Source organism: Chrysemys picta, chromosome 9, assembly GCF_011386835.1.
Source record: "Chrysemys picta bellii isolate R12L10 chromosome 9, ASM1138683v2, whole genome shotgun sequence".
Classification (NCBI taxonomy): Eukaryota; Metazoa; Chordata; order Testudines; family Emydidae; genus Chrysemys; species Chrysemys picta.
In genome coordinates this window covers 15042466-15059947 of record NC_088799.1, presented here as the reverse complement: position 1 = coordinate 15059947, position 17482 = coordinate 15042466, and the positions used below count along the sequence as shown (strand labels likewise).

The 17482-nt window shown below is 42.7% G+C and overlaps 1 protein-coding gene across 5 annotated transcripts in view; it reads left to right on the top strand.

Annotated features, from left to right (window-relative positions):
• FNDC3B (fibronectin type III domain containing 3B) overlaps positions 1-17482 on the top strand; it is a 369204-nt gene that overhangs the window by 284842 nt on the left and 66880 nt on the right. For 4 of the 5 annotated variants that reach the window (XM_005299260.5, XM_065557752.1, XM_065557751.1 and 1 more), the window contains exons 12-17: positions 580-704; positions 4634-4808; positions 5835-5921; positions 10333-10471; positions 12131-12202; positions 13826-13944. In XM_005299260.5, the coding sequence (XP_005299317.2) occupies positions 580-704; positions 4634-4808; positions 5835-5921; positions 10333-10471; positions 12131-12202; positions 13826-13944 (717 nt within the window). The remainder of the gene's footprint in view (positions 1-579; positions 705-4633; positions 4809-5834; positions 5922-10332; positions 10472-12130; positions 12203-13825; positions 13945-17482) is intronic. The other variant, XM_042853768.2, reaches the window with a different exon arrangement.

The window sequence follows — 17482 nt, the reverse complement described above, 5'->3', positions numbered from 1 at the left end:
AGAGCCCCCCCGGACCGGTGGCCAGGACCTGGGCCGTGTGAGTGCCACTGAAAATCAGCTTGCGTGCCGCCTTTGGCACGCGTGCCATAGGTTGACTACCCCTGATCTACAAGGACTAGTAGCTGCAGGCTCTGTGTAGTTTTTTGGCCAAGCTGAAAGGTGGCACTGACTTGTGGGAAAATCTCATCTTTAATTGGGTTTGTACTCATACAGATTTTGATTCATAAATAGGATAAATTGAAGAGTTATTGAAGTAGGTGGATTCGCTATAAGTGATGCTACAGAACTGGAAGAACTGTGTCATGAGCATAAGATTGAAGCCCTATGGGCAATCTGATTACAGACTGAATACGACACACACCGAAACCTATTTAAAATGAAGCTGCCATGGCTTAAATTTTTTAGACCTCTTTAATATTGCTTGTGCTAATTTGTGCAAAAGTGTTTAACTCTAATGTCAATAATTGGTCATTTTAATAACTAAGAAAGTAAGCAATAAAATGATCAATAAAATATGTCTGGATTTATTTCATTAGGTATGTCAAGAGAAGAAACAATAATGGCTCATTTTCTTTCTAGGGAAAAAGAAACAATGGTTTCAGAGAATGTTACTTCGGAAGCCAAAAGCATTGCAAATTGACTAAGCTTTGTCCAGCTGTGGGCTACACCTTCAGATTAGCAGCTCAGAATGACATAGGCACTAGGTAAGTTATTTCTTATCAATGTTATCTCTGCCATGGCAAAGGCATTCAAAAGGCTTAACTCTAAATGACAATATCTGTACTGAGAGGCTGCTAGATTTTTTCCCTTTGGGCTCTCTATTAAATGGCTGAAGTTTTATTGCTCTACAAATAGTGCTCTTAGAATAGATCCTCTGAGAACTTTCACTCACCTCACAGGGAACTGACTTGAAGTTTTCAGAATGATGAAATGGATCTAAGAGGATGGTCCCCTTTGGAGGTGTTAAATGATGTTTTCTGGCCTGTTTCTAATACCAAAAGAACACACATCTGTTATGTAAAGTTCCCACTAGGGATCTTTGGGAACCAAAAAAAACAACAAGCCTGTAGAAGTTGTTACAGGTTTTGAAAATAATCCTGCTTTTTTTTTTTAAGTGATGTTCCTTTATCTTCTTTCAGCACTACAGCAAAGTTTGTACTCACTTCCTCCTTTGGCAAGCCTTAGGTGGCTCAGCCAGCAGGAGAGTAAAACAAATGAAATAGCAGATAGGGGCAAGAGTGGACTAACACTGCTTAAGGGGGTTTTAGCAAGGTGTGGGTCCTGATTCTCCATTCCCTCGCACCTGGCCAGTTCAGGCCAGTGGAAATTGGTGGGAATCGGTGGGAGCTCTGGCTAATGGGTTTTGCAAGATCAGGGTGCTGCTAGAAACCACTGGACAGAAGATGTTACAACAGCTAGAGCGCCAGAGTATACACAATAGTTTCCCTGTGTGGGGATTTTAGCTGGCGCAGAGTTTGCCCGCATACAAACTCATTGGAGGAAGGGGGACATACACTGAAGAAGCTAAAATAATTTTTGAAACTTACAAAAATATGTATTTTTAAAATTATTAGTCCCTTTTCATTGTTTCGTGACTTGGAATGTTTAGCTGAGGAGGGAAATAAAAGAATGAAGTAAAAAGTACAGATACCCAGAGAGATACATATGTGTTTTTCTGAGGGGAAATTCTGCCATTTTAAAAGTCCTGAAAAGGCAGTTCCTAGCCATATATGGTTTAATAAAGCAACTCTGTTAATGTCTGTCTTCTTCCTCTAGATATCATTGGCCTTTATTTCTCAAGAGTTTGCACATGGATTCCCTTATCCACATACCCCGAGAGATCATCTTTCTCTGTGAAACACCGTCTCTCTTGACAGCAGAGGTGTAATATAAATGAGAGGGGACTGCTGACAGAGCATTGTCTGTGAAGGGTCCTTAGTTTTGGAACATGTCCTCCCCATCCCTGGTTTGCCAAATCCCAGTTTTGTTAATCTTCTGGACATGTTCCAAACCCCAATTTTTCTCACATTATTGAGGTGGGAGTGAGCTGAGGGTTGGGGTAGTTATATTCTTGGTCAGTCCTTTCATATTATAACTCTCTTAGGCCTTGGCTACACTGGCAATGCACAGCGCTGCACTTGCTGCGCTCAGGGGTGTGAAAAAACACACACACACACCCCGAGCGCAGCGAGTGCAGCGCTGTAAAGTGCCAGTGTAATCAGCGCCTGCAGCGCTGCACGCTCGCTCGCAGCGCTGCACGCTATTCCCCCTCAGCAGCGCTGTGAATCCGCGAGTGTAGCCAAGGCCTTAGTGGAGAAGCTCTAATGCCTTCATACTCTGGAATAAGGACTTGAAAATTAGCAGGGAGAGTGCTAGGGTCAGAGAATTGCCATTTGCTGTCCCAGTGAAAATCCACCAAAATTTGACTGGTAGTTGTCTAAAAGTAGCTATTTGCACTTACTCAATAGGGGTTTGTTAGAGGCTAATTGCAAAATACTCCAAACATTCCATCTCCATTGAGCATGTTCTACCCCCACAGAACTCTGTTCCACCCTTGAGAGCCTACTGAGCATGCTCTATTCTGGGGCTAAGCAGGACTGTTCCTCCAGTTGCTCTTTAGCATGAGCCTGCTGTGGAACTGAGAGCAGATAGACGGTCTCTCCCATGCTCTAACTGATCCCCCTGCTGGAACCCAGGTAGTATAGAGGAAAAGGAAGCAACCTGACTCAGGGATTATCTTTACATACAGGGCTACAGCAGCACAGCTGTAGTGCTTTAATGACAACACTCCTAAGCCAACAAGAGAGCTTCTCCCGTCGGTGTCGTTAATCCCCCTCCCCAAGAGGTGGCAGCTATGTTGATGGGAGAAGCTCTCCTGTCGATGTGGCACTGTGTATATGGGGGGTTAGGTCAATATAACTGCATCACTCTGGAGGTGTAGATTTTTCACACCCCTGAGCAATGTAGTTATACCGATACAGGTCTGTAGCATAGACCTCGGTGAGGAACGGAAGGGGTTGGAGAGGAACAGGCTAGCAGAGGACAGACCCACGGAACAGAAGCTGGTGGGGACAAGAGCAGAAGGGGAGTGGGACAAGAGCAGAGGAAAATAGAAGCCGGAGGGACAGGAACATAAGGGGACAGATTTGTCAAGGATATATGAGAGGGGACAGGAGCAGAAGGGTCTGTATTTACTAGAACATACTTCCCTCCAGACCAGGAATGGAATCCTCATTTCCTAAGTACTAACATTCCTCTGTTCTCAGCAAATATCTCTGAAACCTACTCGCCCAGTGTGTCTCTCATCCTCTTCTAATGGCTGGCCCACACAGAGGTTAACAGACTTCTACTACTCACAGTTACTCTGTTAGCTCAAGTGGCAGAAGTCTGCTTTAAATCAAAAGGTTCAAACCCTGCTAAGGAACCATGTCAATATGGCACCGCATAAAGAAATTTCTGATTTTTTTTTTCCTATTTGCTTTTTTAAAAACCTGAGAAAATTACACAGAAAAATAGAAAACCTTAAGATTGCAATATCAAGCACACAAAAGTTAGGAAATGCTAGAGTTAAGGTTGCCTGAGCATGTGCCTTATGAGACTGTCTTTAATTACGTGATCTCACATTGTATTTTCCATACATTGCCTGCCTTAGTCAATGCACAGGATGGACCATATCCTGGGGATGAATCAGGGTTGTGTAGTGAATGAGGCTTTTGTCTGCAGGATCCCTGCCTCATTTGTTGCAGAAGTTCGAAGATGTGTAGCAAATTCAGCATGGGGAAGCGGGAAGAGAACCCTGGTCTCATGATTAAGGCAGTTAAATGTTGTTCTGGAGAATTGGATTCTCTCTCTGCCTTTTGCCAGAGAGTTTCTATGTGATGCTAAGTAAGTCATTTAAACCAGAATTTCATAGGTGGCTAATAATTGTGTGTTCCTGGTTTTCTGTGACCCTAGATTGAGTCACCTGGTGCCAGATTTGTGGAAGTGCTGAGCAACTCCAACTGAAGTACATAGGAGCTGTGCTTTGAACCCAAAATCAATGGACACTTTTAGCTTTATTCATTCTTGTGCTTCAGTTCCCATTTTTAAAATGGGGTTAATAATATCTTCCTACCTCACAGGGGAGATAAATTAATTTATGTTTTTGAAGCACTCTGATGGTGATGAGATCCATAAAAATATCCATGAGGAAGTTAATAATTCACTGGTTGGTATGGGGTTTGGATGGAGTGCAGTAAGTAAGGCATAGGGGCAACACACTGGACAATGAGGAGAAAACAAATATTGACTAACTGCTCACTCAGAGAGCACCATCCTTCCTGTGTGCACTGAATGAGACAGAGGTCCTGTAGAAATAAATGCATGCAAACATGTCCTTAAAGATTGTGTTATAATGCATGTGGACAAGGGGTCTGAATTAAGGTTGCACAGGCATTCTTAATTCTGGCACTCCCTAACTTTTGAGTGCTTGATTTGCAATCTGAATGTCTTTTTACTGTAATATTTTTGTGTGCGCTTATAGATCGTTTATATGCCTATATATTCTAACAATATATTTCTATACCAATATATGCAAACAATGCAGTTTGGAAAAAAAAATTGTGATATCTTCTTTCTCTCGGTTCCTGTACAGCGGGTACAGCCAGGAAGTGGTGTGCTACACATCAGGTAATATTCCTCAGACCCCTTCTGCACCAAGATTGGTTCGAGCAGGTGTCACGTGGATCACATTGCAGTGGAATAAGGCAGAAGGATGTACACCAGAAGAAGTGATTTCTTACACCCTGGAAATTCAGGAGGAAGATAATGTAAGTTCTGTGTTAGTAGTATTATAAAGTGGATAGCATGGATCAAATTCTCTTCCCACTTGTTTAGGTGCAACCCTATCGAAGAGACTATGCCCTGTATTATTGAGAACATTTCTGTTCTGATATTTACATAGTTACTGTACAAGATCTCACTGAAGTCTCCTCAAATGAAGGATGAGTTTAGGAGAATGCTTTGTATTAAAAAAAAAAAAAAAAAAGGGCCAGTGTCTGAATTTAGGGGATATTTCCTGGGGTGCATCACCAAAACGAGAAGCTCCTCTTTTTCTTTCAACCTTTCTTTATCCAAATAAATTCTGTGTTCCCAGTCTGTTTGAAAAAACGGCTTTCTGTTACATTGGTGACTCACTATAAACAGTTTATCATTGAGTAAGGGTGTGATCCTGAAAAGACCTGAGCCCTCCTGTGAAGTGCTAAATGCCTTCAACTCTGATTGTAGTCAGGTGGAGATAGGGGGCACTCCACATCTCGCGGAGTGCTCAACATTTTGCAAGATTGAGCTGTATGACTTACCTGGCTGTTTACGCCTGAGTCACACACTAAGATGATAACGTTCTGCTTCGCACCAGAACGGAGACCTCATAGACTTAGCAAAGTCAGGTACAAGTCTGTAATGCAGAGTCGTGCAGAATCCCACTTAGAAATCCACAAGGAAAAAGTCATAGGATTTGGAGTAATTCATCCTTAAAACAATTCAGTCTGCCACATTCTGCCTACGTCTATGTACGATACTTGCTTTCTGGAATAGACCGTCACTTGCGTTTCTATTAAACTGTTAACTAAATTGCTTTCTTACATTATAGAAAAATGGCACATGATTCAGCTCAATTAGTCACTCCACCTTTTTAGAAAATAATTACCATGACAATGGTAGATTACAGAAAAAGAGAAACTTTTGGAATCAGTACTGACACGATGAATTGTAGCTGTGTTGTATGATACAAATGTCATCTATACATGCTGATGATAATATATAGAAACTTGGTTTGTTCTTGATTAAAATTTTAGGATAGCGTGTTTCACCCAAAGTACACTGGAGAAGAGCTAACCTGTACTGTGAAAAATCTCAGAAGAAGCACACAATACAAATTTAGGGTAAGTTTGTTTGTTTCTTTCCTTTTTCTGTTGCAGCACATTTTGAAAAGATCTGCACGACGAGAACCCCATAACACTGAAAAACTGAGCTATCAAACACAAATCCTTCCTCTGATTAAAACCTCATAGGTGTGGAAAAAATCTCTCCTCCTTTGACAGGCCTCTTTTCCAATGATGATAATGTTATAGTTAAAATGTTTTACATCAGAACATGTTAATTTCTTAGACTTTTTGAGGAGGATACAGTCCTTTGTTCCACAGAGTGTAATCGTGAAGGGCTTGGCCTGTAGATTTCACTCTCTGCACATGGAGGAGGTGCTAGGTTAAGGGCTTGTGCAGCAGGGGTGCTGCTGGAAGGCATCCTGGGAGGACAAGGTGCCAACATGTAACAGCATGACTTAGGGCTCCAGTGGTCCTTGTGGTGTAACTCCCTCAGGTGGCCAGTCTGCACTGGTTACAGAAACCGGGACAGAGAAACACTGTTCTTGGAAAACAGATGAAACACTGAAACAGGCCCTGAAAACAGGGACATTCCCAGCACTCAGGGAGACAGGTTCACCCAACATATGGCAAATGAAACTTTCCCATCTATTACATGTGAATTTCTGATTGTCAAGCAAGTTTATATTTAATGTCCTATGTTTTCTTCTTCTAGTGATAGCGCTAGCTAAGATACGTTTTTATAACTCATAAAAATCTATCTTTTAACTTATAACAAAATTCAGAAGTCTTTCTCATTAATACAGAACTTTGAAGATGTCAAGCACAATACAGGTGCTGAGTGTTATTTACTAATAAAAATGCCCAAGATTACTATGTCTGATTTTATGCAAGAGGAGTGCTAAATATCTGCTTGCTAACATAACAGTCCAGGCTGTCAGGCCTTTGAAAAGCCCATGCCTGTAAATTTATCATTTCTCCACAAGGTGGCATCACTCCATGCACTTTTTATTGCAAGTACTACATATTGTGTGGAAAGAGGCTATTACCTCTAAAGTTCATATTCACTGGGCTTCCAGCACATAACCATTATTTTACAGAGTAAATATCTGAAAACAGCTTTGTTTAATTTTTGTATGAATATTGTAAACTCAAGAGGGTAAAATTTCTTTCATCTCAAGAACATGCACTACAATGTCAGTGGGTCAAAGATGAAGCTATTTTGCCTAAGAACCTTTGGTGAAGGATCTAGTCAAAGGCTTTCTGAAAGTCTAAGTACACTATATCCACTGGATCACCCTTGTCCACATATTTGTTGACCCCCTCAAAGAATTCTAATAGATTGGTGAGGCATGATTTCCCTTTACAAAAACCATGTTGACTCTTCCCCAACAAATTGTGTTCATCTGTGTGTCTCATAATTCTGTTCTTTACTGTTGTTTCAACCAATTTGCCTGGTACTTAAGTTAGGCTTACTGGCCTGTAATTGCCAGGATCACCTCTGGACCCTTTTTTTAAAAAATTGGCGTCACATTAGCTATCCTCCAGTCATCTGGTACAGAAGCTGATTTAAATGATAGGTTACACATCACAGTTAGTAGTTCTGCAATTTCGCATCTGAGTTCCATCAGAACTCTTGGGTAAATACCATCTGGTCCTGGGAACTTATTACTGTTTAATTTATCAATTTGTTTCAAAATGTCCTCTCATGGTACCTCAACTTCCTCAGATTTGTCACCTAAAAAGAATGGCTCAGGTTTGGGAATCTCCCTCACATCCTCTGCAATGAAGACCAATGCAAAGAATCATTTAGTTTCTCCGCTATGGCCTTATCGTCCTTGAGTGCTCCTTTAGTACCTCTGTCATCCAGCAGCCCCAGTGATTGTTTAGCAGTCTTCCTGCTTCTGATGTACTTAAAAAAAATGTTGCTGTTAGTTTTTGCATCTTTGGCTAGTTGCTCTTCAAATACTTTTTTGGTCTGCCTAATTGTACTTTTATACTCGACTTTCCAGAGTTTATGCTCCTTTCTATTTTTCTTGGTAGCATTTGACTTCCAGTTTTTAAAGGATGCCTTTTTGCCTCTAGCTGTCTGTTTTATTCGGTTATTTAGCAGTGATGGCCCCTTTTTGGTCTTCTTACTATGTTTTTTAATTTGGGGTATACATTTAGTTTGAGGCTCTCTAGTGTTTTTAAATAGTTTCCATGTAGCTTGCAGCATTTCACTTTTGGAACTGCACCTTTTAATTTCCAGTAACTAGCTTCCTTATTTTTGTGTAGTTCCCCTTTCTGAAGTTAAATGCTGTTGTGATGGGCTTCTTTGGTGTTTTCCTCCCCACAAGGCTGTTAAATTGTATTATATTATGGTCACTACAGTAACTCTTCACTTAACGTTGCAGTTATGTTCCTGAAAAATGCTACTTTAAACAAAACAATGTTAAGTGAATCTAATTTCCCCATAAGAATTAATATAAATAGGGGAGTTAGGTTCCAGGGAAATTTTTTTCGCCAGACAAAAGACTATATTTTATATATACACACATACACACACAGTCTAAGTTTTAAACAAACAATTTAATACTGTACACAGAAGTGATGATTGTGAAACTTGGTTGAGGTGATGAAGTCAGAGGGTGGGATATTTCCAGGGAATGCCTTACTGCTAAATGATGAACTAGCACTTGGCTGAGCCCTCAAGGGTTAACACGTTGTTAATGTAGCCTCACACTCTACAAGGCAGCACGAATGGAGGGAGGGGAGACCGCATAGCAGAGAGAGACAGAGAGACACACCATGTGAGAGAGAGACATGCGCATTGCCTCTTTAAGTACGCTGATCCTACTCTAAGTACACTGCCTTTTTAAATAGATCAGCAAGTTGAGATAGCAGCTGCTGCCAGCAAGCTCCCTCCATCCTGAGCCTTGTCATGTCGTTCCCCCCCTTCCCCCGCTCTGTGGAGATGAGGTACAGGAGTGAGGGGGACACCCTGACATTAGCACCCCTCTTTTCCCCCCATTGCACAGCAAGCAGGAGGCTTCGGAGCTCCAAGGCAGAGGCAGGAGCAGCGCACGGCAGTGGGGGGAGGGACAGCTGAACTGCCCGGCAATTGATAGCTTGCTGGGCGGCTGCCTCACAGGGAACTTAGGGGAACTGATGGGGGGCTTCTGGTCCACCCTGGTTCCAAGCCCCCACCAGCTAGTTCTCACGGGCTGCTCTTTCTGCAAGCAGTGAACAAAGCAGGCAGCTGCCAAACAACGGTATTAGGGAGCATTGCACAACTTTAAATGAGCATGTTCTCTAATTGATCAGCAACGTAACAATGAAACAACATTAAGCGGGATGACTTAAGTGAGGAGTTACTGTATTACCAAGTAGTTCAGCTATATCTACCTCTTGGACCAAATCCTGTGCTCCACTTAGAGCTAAATCAAAAATATCCTCTCCTCCTGTGGGTTTCAAGTCTAGTTGTTCCAAGAACTTATATTGGTTTCTAGTAACACACACGCTCCCTCTTTGCCATCTGACTGCAGGGAGTAACATTAACTGGCTATGGAGGGAGACCCATCCAACTTTTTACCCTCAGCAGACAGGATCTTTGTAATTTGAGGCCTTTGATGGAAGAGATGATTGAAAGGGGAGTTACCAGGGGATTAGCTGAGGCTCCCAGGTAGAAAAACTTGCTAGTTTGTATTTATAATTAGTATTTGTAATAGTTGATTCAATATTCAATTCCTGTGCAACATATTTAGAGCCGAATCCTGAAGTCTTTACTCAGTCTAGCAAAATTCCCACTGACATCACTCGGAGTTTTTCCTGAGTAAAGACTTCAATATTTGGCCTATAGAGCATATACTTCAGATGCATCTTTTGTGCTTCAATAAGTGCAGATTAGCATATGTTAGGTGTGCCTGTAACTCTCCTCATGTTTTGTTGCTCTGTGTTCTTTGTTTGTACAGCACACAGATAGCAAGTGTGAAAAATCGGGACGGGGCTGGGGGGTAATAGGAGCCTATATAAGAAAAAGCCCCAAATATCGGGACTGTCCCTATAAAATTGGGACATCTGGTCACCCTAACATGGGGTCCTGGTCCATAACTTGGGCTCCTAAGCACTATGGTAATACTGTACAAATAACAGTAATACATTCTGAAACGACCATTATTTACCTTCTCTGTGGATAAATAACAATGGATGGCCATGTGACACTTGCTTTAAAAAAAGACATTAAGAATTTTCTTATCTTAATTTACTGCAACAAAGTACTGGTGGGGCCAGAGAAAAACTCAGATGGTACTTACTAATGAAACAATTTTATGATCAATTACCTATTGTTAGAATCATACACAATTTGCTGTGACTTGATAGTCCTGTCTATTTTAATAATCAATATTTGTATGGACTATATTAGATTAATTCATGCAAAACTGCCAGAAAAGAGAACTGAATAGTTACATCAGTTGTGTTTTTGTTTCAGCTGATTGCTTCTAATGTGGAAGGAAAGAGTTGTCCAAGTGAAATTTTGGTCTGTACAACAAGCCCAGACAGGCCGGGACCTCCTACCAGACCTGTTATTAAAGGGTCAATAACATCTCATGGCTTCGGCGTTAAATGGGGTAAGCTAACCCATTCAGTTTGCTGTAACACAATTTTCTCATGGCATAACATAAATTAAGTGTAAACAAAACCGATGCGAATGGCACATTAGGCTCAGATTTCGCATGCTGCTTCTTAGCCCAGAGAAGAATCTGTTCAGAAAGTTAGATAAGCATTTGATCATTCTGAGAGATGCCTGAGCCTATGGTGAAAAGCTATGACTTTTTCATAATCAGAGAGCTCAAAAATATTTGTAAAGGCATTTATAAAGTGAAAGTACAGTGGTTCAGCTATCTTGTCTCCCCCCAACTCTCACACACACACAATCCTTTGAGACAATTCACTGATTCTCCATTGTACTGTATGTCAAGTTCAGGCTTCCTGTCCTTGCTTTCAAGGTCCTGTATCATGTATATCCTGCCCACATCCCAACCTATCTGCTCTACCAATGATGTTAGTCTCGATACCCCTCACAAATATCTCTTTGTCTTCTTCCGTGCTCCCTTAGTGCTTTCCTGCCTACCAAGCTTCTTACATCAGATCCCTCCTAAAAACTTACTTCTGCTGTCTTGCCTATGAGAAGTGAAATGGACAAGAAAGGTTAAACAAATAATGTAATGCAACAGCCTAAGCACATCCACGCCTCAGCAGTCTTCTTAATGTCACCATTGTTCTCCCTCCCAACTTCCCCCACACCTCAATTTGTCTGTTCATGATCCTTTGTGGGTATGTCATGTTGCACATAGAATGTAAGCTCTTTGAGACAGGAACCATGTCTTCCGTGAGGTGACTATGTAACATGTTTATGAGCAGCCAATGATGATGATGATAAAGGATTCCAGACATCAGTTTTGAAAACCAGACACTCTGGAATCACAGCTTTGCGTAAACATTAAAAATACATTCCAATAACCTATTAAAGTTCCTGATTCCACTCAAGTAGCAAGAGCAGAATGTTTGAGTCAAAGTACACCTGTACCCCAATATAATGCGGTCGTGGGGAGCCAAAAATCCCTACTGCGTTATAGGTGAAACGCCGTTATATCAGGGTAGCAACAGCAGGGCTCCAGCGGTGATTTAAAGGGCCCAGGGCTCCCCGCAGCAGCCGGAGCCCCGGACCCTTTAAAGCGCCGCCAGAGCCCTGCTGCTACCGCGCTATATGCGAACCCGTGTTATATCACGTCACATTATAGCGGGGTAGAGGTGTATGCGGTATGGTTAACAAATCAACAGTGTATTCTAAGATTTCAAGTTGTCTGGAAATGATCTGTAGATTAAGAGTGGATCCTAAAATCATCATCTTTAGAATTATGAATGCCCCATTTGTCAGCATCTAATTATTTTTATCATCAGCTTTAGTCTTGTTGATTCAGTCAGAGAGCAGCTATTTGCAGTAAATATCCTCCATCAACCCTGTTTTGGGTTATTTGTGCCCTAATGAATCTGTTACAGTACGGATAGTTCATTAGAATAAAATCTGCAAGGTGCTGACCAGAGAGCCCTTTGCACTATACAGCATTAGGTCTTTATGCTGTAATTAGTACATCTGACAAGTGCTTTCCTTATTAGATATATGTGTGATTTTTGTAGGATCGAAATCTGTCCCTGTATTCTTTATTTTCTTGTAGATTCCATTTTTCAAATCTAATTTATTAATAAAGGTGTTGCTCATTTTTCAGATCCTCCACAAGATAATGGTGGTTCAGAAATCCTAAAATACCTATTGGAGATTTCTGAAGGAAATTCTGAAGGTAAATTTGACAAGAATCTATCTATTCCAATACATTGTGGCTATACGTGTTCTACAGTTAAAAAACCTGGCTTTTTCAGCTATTAATATTTTTTAAATTAATAATGTAATAATAATACAAGAAACAATTGTATCAAATATCATAGATGGTATTATTAGATAAACAGTTTAGTCTGGCATCTGTTCTGTACCCTTTATTAATTTTATCAAACATTAAATATAAAACCAACTTTTACATTAAAACGTAAATTGAAAAAAAAAATCTCTGGCCTAGGCTATATCTGCACTATAGACTTCTGCCTGCTTGGCTATGTCAGTCAGAGGTGCAAAGAGGTGTGATCTCTGACTGACACAGGTGTGGCAGCAGACATCCCTAATGTAGACGCAATAATACAGGCAAAGAGCTGTGCTTTTACCAGTAAAGCTTGTTTTACTCGTGGGGCCTGGTTTCACTATACCAGTACAAACACAGCTTTGCCAGTATAGCTACTTCCATGCTGGGAGCACTTTGCTGGTATAGCATACTGGTATTCCTGTACCAGTAAAGTGTTCCTAGTGTAGACACGGCCTGAGTTAAAATGTTATTAAACTGTTTAACGTTTGCTATCGTTAATTATCATGGATTCCTAGGCTATCTAAGTTATGCGTGTGCCATTTGTGTCTGGTTAAAATGTTATCAATTTGTAGAATATTATTACTACTAATATAATATCATTATTATTACATTGTATTTTCCTAAGACTTCAAACCTTAATGAATTAAGCACCCACCACTTAAAGTGGGCGGGATGTGGGGTGCAGGCAGGTGCAAGGGGTTGCAGACCTGGAAAACAAGGTAAAAATCAAGCCGGGTTGCTGAAGGATGCACATTAACAACTGTCTTACTAAAGCTGCTGCTCCCAGATTGTGATAGGATCCCCCTTCCCCCCCCACACACACACTTTTCTCAGACCATTTTAAGCACTGCAAACATCTATGTGAAGTAGGTGGTATTATACCAATTTTATTGACAGGAAAACTAGACAACAGAGGTAAAGTGACTTATCGGAGGCTACCCCACAATCCAGTGACTGGAGTACTTTGACTGTGGCCCCTTTTTAATGGAAAATAAAGTGATCTTTAAGTAGGACCAGAGTGTGGCTGCTCCTTACATAAGTGCTGAGGGGAAGATATGAAGGAAGAAGCAAGTGGCCCTTGCTCCTCTTTGCATCCCATGTAAGAGCCAGCCACAGTTGCTGATCTGCAGCCTTAAAGTGCCACTTGTCCTGGACTGTAGGTTGGATTATGCTGACACTGAGTACCTAGGTTGTTTTAGTTTGTTTTGGAGTTGTTCATGTTTTTACGTGTCCCTGTCCCTTTCTGTAGGACAGTGGAATTTAAGGTTCCAGGACTATAGTTAGTTTTCTTTTTAAAAGATTTCTTTAAGAAATAATAATATAGTCATTAATAGTGTCTGAACATTTTATTTTCACAAAAAAAGGATTCAAGTATTTGTATAAAATCCTGTTAAAGATTTCCTTTCTCGTCTATAACTCCCCTGAGGAATAGTAGCCATGTACAGAGAAAGAGAGAGAGTGTGCGTTGTTTTCAAAAGCAAACTTGAATGAATTCATTTAATTTTACAGCAAATCAGTGGGAAGTGGCGTATAGTGGATCTGCTACAGAATATACCTGTACTCACTTGAAACCAGGCACTTTGTATAAACTCCGGGCATGCTGTATCAGCACTGGTGGACACAGTCAGGTAAGAATAGTTTAACACGGAGAACTATCATTTTTGTATTTTCCAGAGCTTCACCTAGCTCTACATTTTAGTTTTGCTTAGTTTTTACATTTAGTTTGCTAGTATTTCTGCTTTAAATAATAGATGTACTTGGCTAAAATTGTAGTATTATTGATACAGTAAAAACGTCACTGATTTCCATTAATGCCCCTGTGTAAGTTACTTCATTTTGAAAGGTGCTGCTATCTTTGGGCATGCAAAATCTGGGCCTTGTAGTTTTGCAAATTAACGAGGTTCTTCTAGGGTTACCATATTGCAGTCCTGGAAAAAGAGGACACTCCAAGGGGTCCCGGGCCCCGCCCCCGGCCCTGCTCCAACTACGCCCCTTCCCCAAAGTCCCCACCCTGACTCCACCCCCTCCCCTGAACACTCCACCCCCCTGCTCCTCCCCCTCCCCTGCTTCCCGCGAATCAAATGTTCGGAGAACGGAGTGTTCTCTAGTAGTCAAAGACCCTTCTTCCCCGTCCCCTCCAGTCTATGTCTATCCTATTGCTGTCTAACCTGCCCCAGCTCCTCATCTGATTTCAACTGCCCCCCACTACTGCTCTGGATTCCTTGTCCCACTTTCCTGGTCCTGTCTCACTCTCCTCTCTCCCCGCCCCCATCCCTCAGATGGGATGTTCATTCCAGATTGGCAAAATTATAAGGCTTGTGTAGCGAGGTGGACACCCGCTCCTGCCCTGAGGGGTTGGAAAAGCCCTGCAGAGGGCTGGGGTGGGGCAAGGTAAAACCCTGGCTGATTGGGGAAGTGGCTGCAGCTGGGCCACACCCTAATCAGAGCCCAGATGGCCTGTATAAAGAGGCTGGGAGCCAGGAGCTTAAGAGTCTCTCTCTGAGTGCAGAAAAAGAAGGGCCTGGCTGTAGCAAGCTAGAGATAACGTACCTGAGTGGAGCGGAGCTGGGGAGCTCCAGCCTGGAAAGCCCCAGGTTGCGGCCTAGTACTAGGCCAAGGAGTACTGGGGGTTGCAGAGGGCAGCCCAAGGCTAGTCCAAGGCAGCAGGTCCAAACCCCCCTTGCCAATGATGCGTGGCCTATACTGCAGTCTGCCCCAGGGAGCGGGGGCTAGTTGGTGAATGGCAGTGGCCTAGTGCTGAGGCAAGGTGGGGATAGTGGGTGGAGGTTCCCCAGGGAGGGGAGACCCAGATCTGTGGGGTACTGCCGGGGGGCAGCATCCCAGTAATAGGGGCACCGGGGTCCTGGGAGGGACACGGGAGCCAGTGCAGAGGACAAGGCGGATCACCAGCCTGCAGAGGGCGCTCCAGAGGCTGGTGAGCTAATTCCCTGGACGACCAGCAGGAGGCACCGCAGGGGTGAGTCCGGTCGTTTACAGCTTCCCAACATTTCAGCACTTCCCATTCTAAATTTTCGGTTGCTTAACTATAGGCTAGCTCTGCTTACAACAAAGCATATTCAGAACTTCTGGTTAAAGGGATTATAAGTGTAGCAACCTCCATCATAGCTAGTCACCAAAGATTGAACTCGAGCCATCCAGACTTAAAAGCATGAGCTTCTACTACTTGATTTCAAGATATAACTCCCTTAGCTGGTAGCTATATAGTTATCCTCTAAAAATCCACCAGAGGAGGGCACAAAACACATGTTGGACAGTGAATTACAAAAGTGCCAGATATTATTATTAGACCTGCAATACTTTTCACAATGAACATCAGCGGGGGATAAACTGGGAGTTTAAGAATATTTGGAAAACAATTTTAGAATAACATTCAGTGCTGTGGTTTAAAAGAAAAAAAACCTGCTAAAACTCATAACTTAGCAGCATTCAGTCTTTGGAAAAAAAACAACTTCTAGGAGGGATACAAGTTAAGAATGTTGAAACAGGAAGATGTTGTGCTTAGTTACCACTTGGGCAAGGCAGCTTGCTATGTAATACTTGCAAGATTTCACTGTAATGTTTTACAATATATAGCAGCGCAATGCTGGTTCCATTGATATTGTTGAGCAATTTATGCTGATTTTATTTCAGCCCACATCTTAATAGTTTTGAATACAAGATCACAATTTTCAAGTCAGTTGGTCTGAACATGCAGAGCTTTAAAATTGCTATGCTCTAAACTGTATATTAACTACAGTTTTATAAACCTGCATGTCAGAGAACTGTATGCCACTACTACTAGACAGTGGCACAAGGCAATTCAGTGTGAATCACAGAAATGTAGGACTGGAAGGGACATCAACAGGTCATCTAGTCAAACCCCTGCACTGAGGCAGGACTGAGTAATAACAACTAGACCATCCTTGACAGGTGTTTGTCTAACCTCTTAAAAAACTCCAATGACTGCTATTCCATAACCTCTCTAGGTAATTTGTCCAGTGCTTAACTACTTTATAGTTAGGAAGTTTTTTCCTAATGTCTAACCTAATTCTCCCTAGCTACAATTTAAGCCCATTGCTTCTTTCATGCATGTCCTGAGTGGGAGGAGGGTGGGTCCAGGCAGTGGGATTGGGGGGAGGGAGGTCGAGGGAGTCGGTTGGTGTGTGGGGATGGACCAGGGGATGCAGGGTGGAGGAACTGAGGGGGAGAGGACTGGGACTGGGGGGGGCTGAGGGGGATAGAATAGGGTAGGGCTGAGGGGAGCATGAATGGGACAGGGTAGAGAGAGCTGTGTAGAGTGGGGCGGGGGAGGGTCGTGGGGTTGGGGAGAGGGACAGGGTTTGGAGGGGATGAGACAGAGGGGAGCAGGACTGGAATGGGGGGAAGTTGAGGGGGTGGGACAGCAGTGGGAGCGATAGGGGTGGGACGACGGGAGGCTGAAGAAGAGATTTGGGGTAGGGCAAGGCTGAGGGCAGTGGGTTGGGGGTAGCAGGGAGACTGTGGGGGAGGCAGTTGGAACGGGGGCAGGGACTGAGGGCAGTGGGTTTGGGATGGGAGGTACAGGGGGGACTGCGGGGGAGGCTGAGGGAACAGGATCAGGGTGGGAGCTTAGGGCAGTGGGTCGGGTCTACACTGGCACCTCTCAGCATTGCTGTGCCGGGCGGCAGACCTGCACCAGCGCTACCCTGGTGATGGAAGAGTCCTCAGTGGAAATGCAGACTTCATGACACAGACCCTCCTCGTCACTTCAAACCTGATGCTACTCTGGTCAGCTGCTAGGCTCTTGTCACTTCAAACCCATGCAGGGTATCTGGCTTTTTTTCAGTTCTCAGGTTAAGAAAAGCCTCTGCATTTTTTGAGGGCTTCAGCATTCACTTTCCTACTTGACAAACTGTCTGCCTGACACATTGCTCCCAGGGTTCATCATTATTCATTATCGGCAGGTCCATCAGATTAACGAGCAACACAGGGGGAAGCAACATAATGGTGTCATGGATTTTTAATTTTTCAAACCACTTTGGCCTCAACAGGGATAACAGCAAATCTGGACAGAGCAGATGGGTGTCAGGATGGGTTTGGGTATATATATATAAAAAAAAAATTTTAAGTGAAAATGTTTGGGTCTGAGCAAAGGCTGCAAATCTTTTGCCCAAGGGGCTAACGACA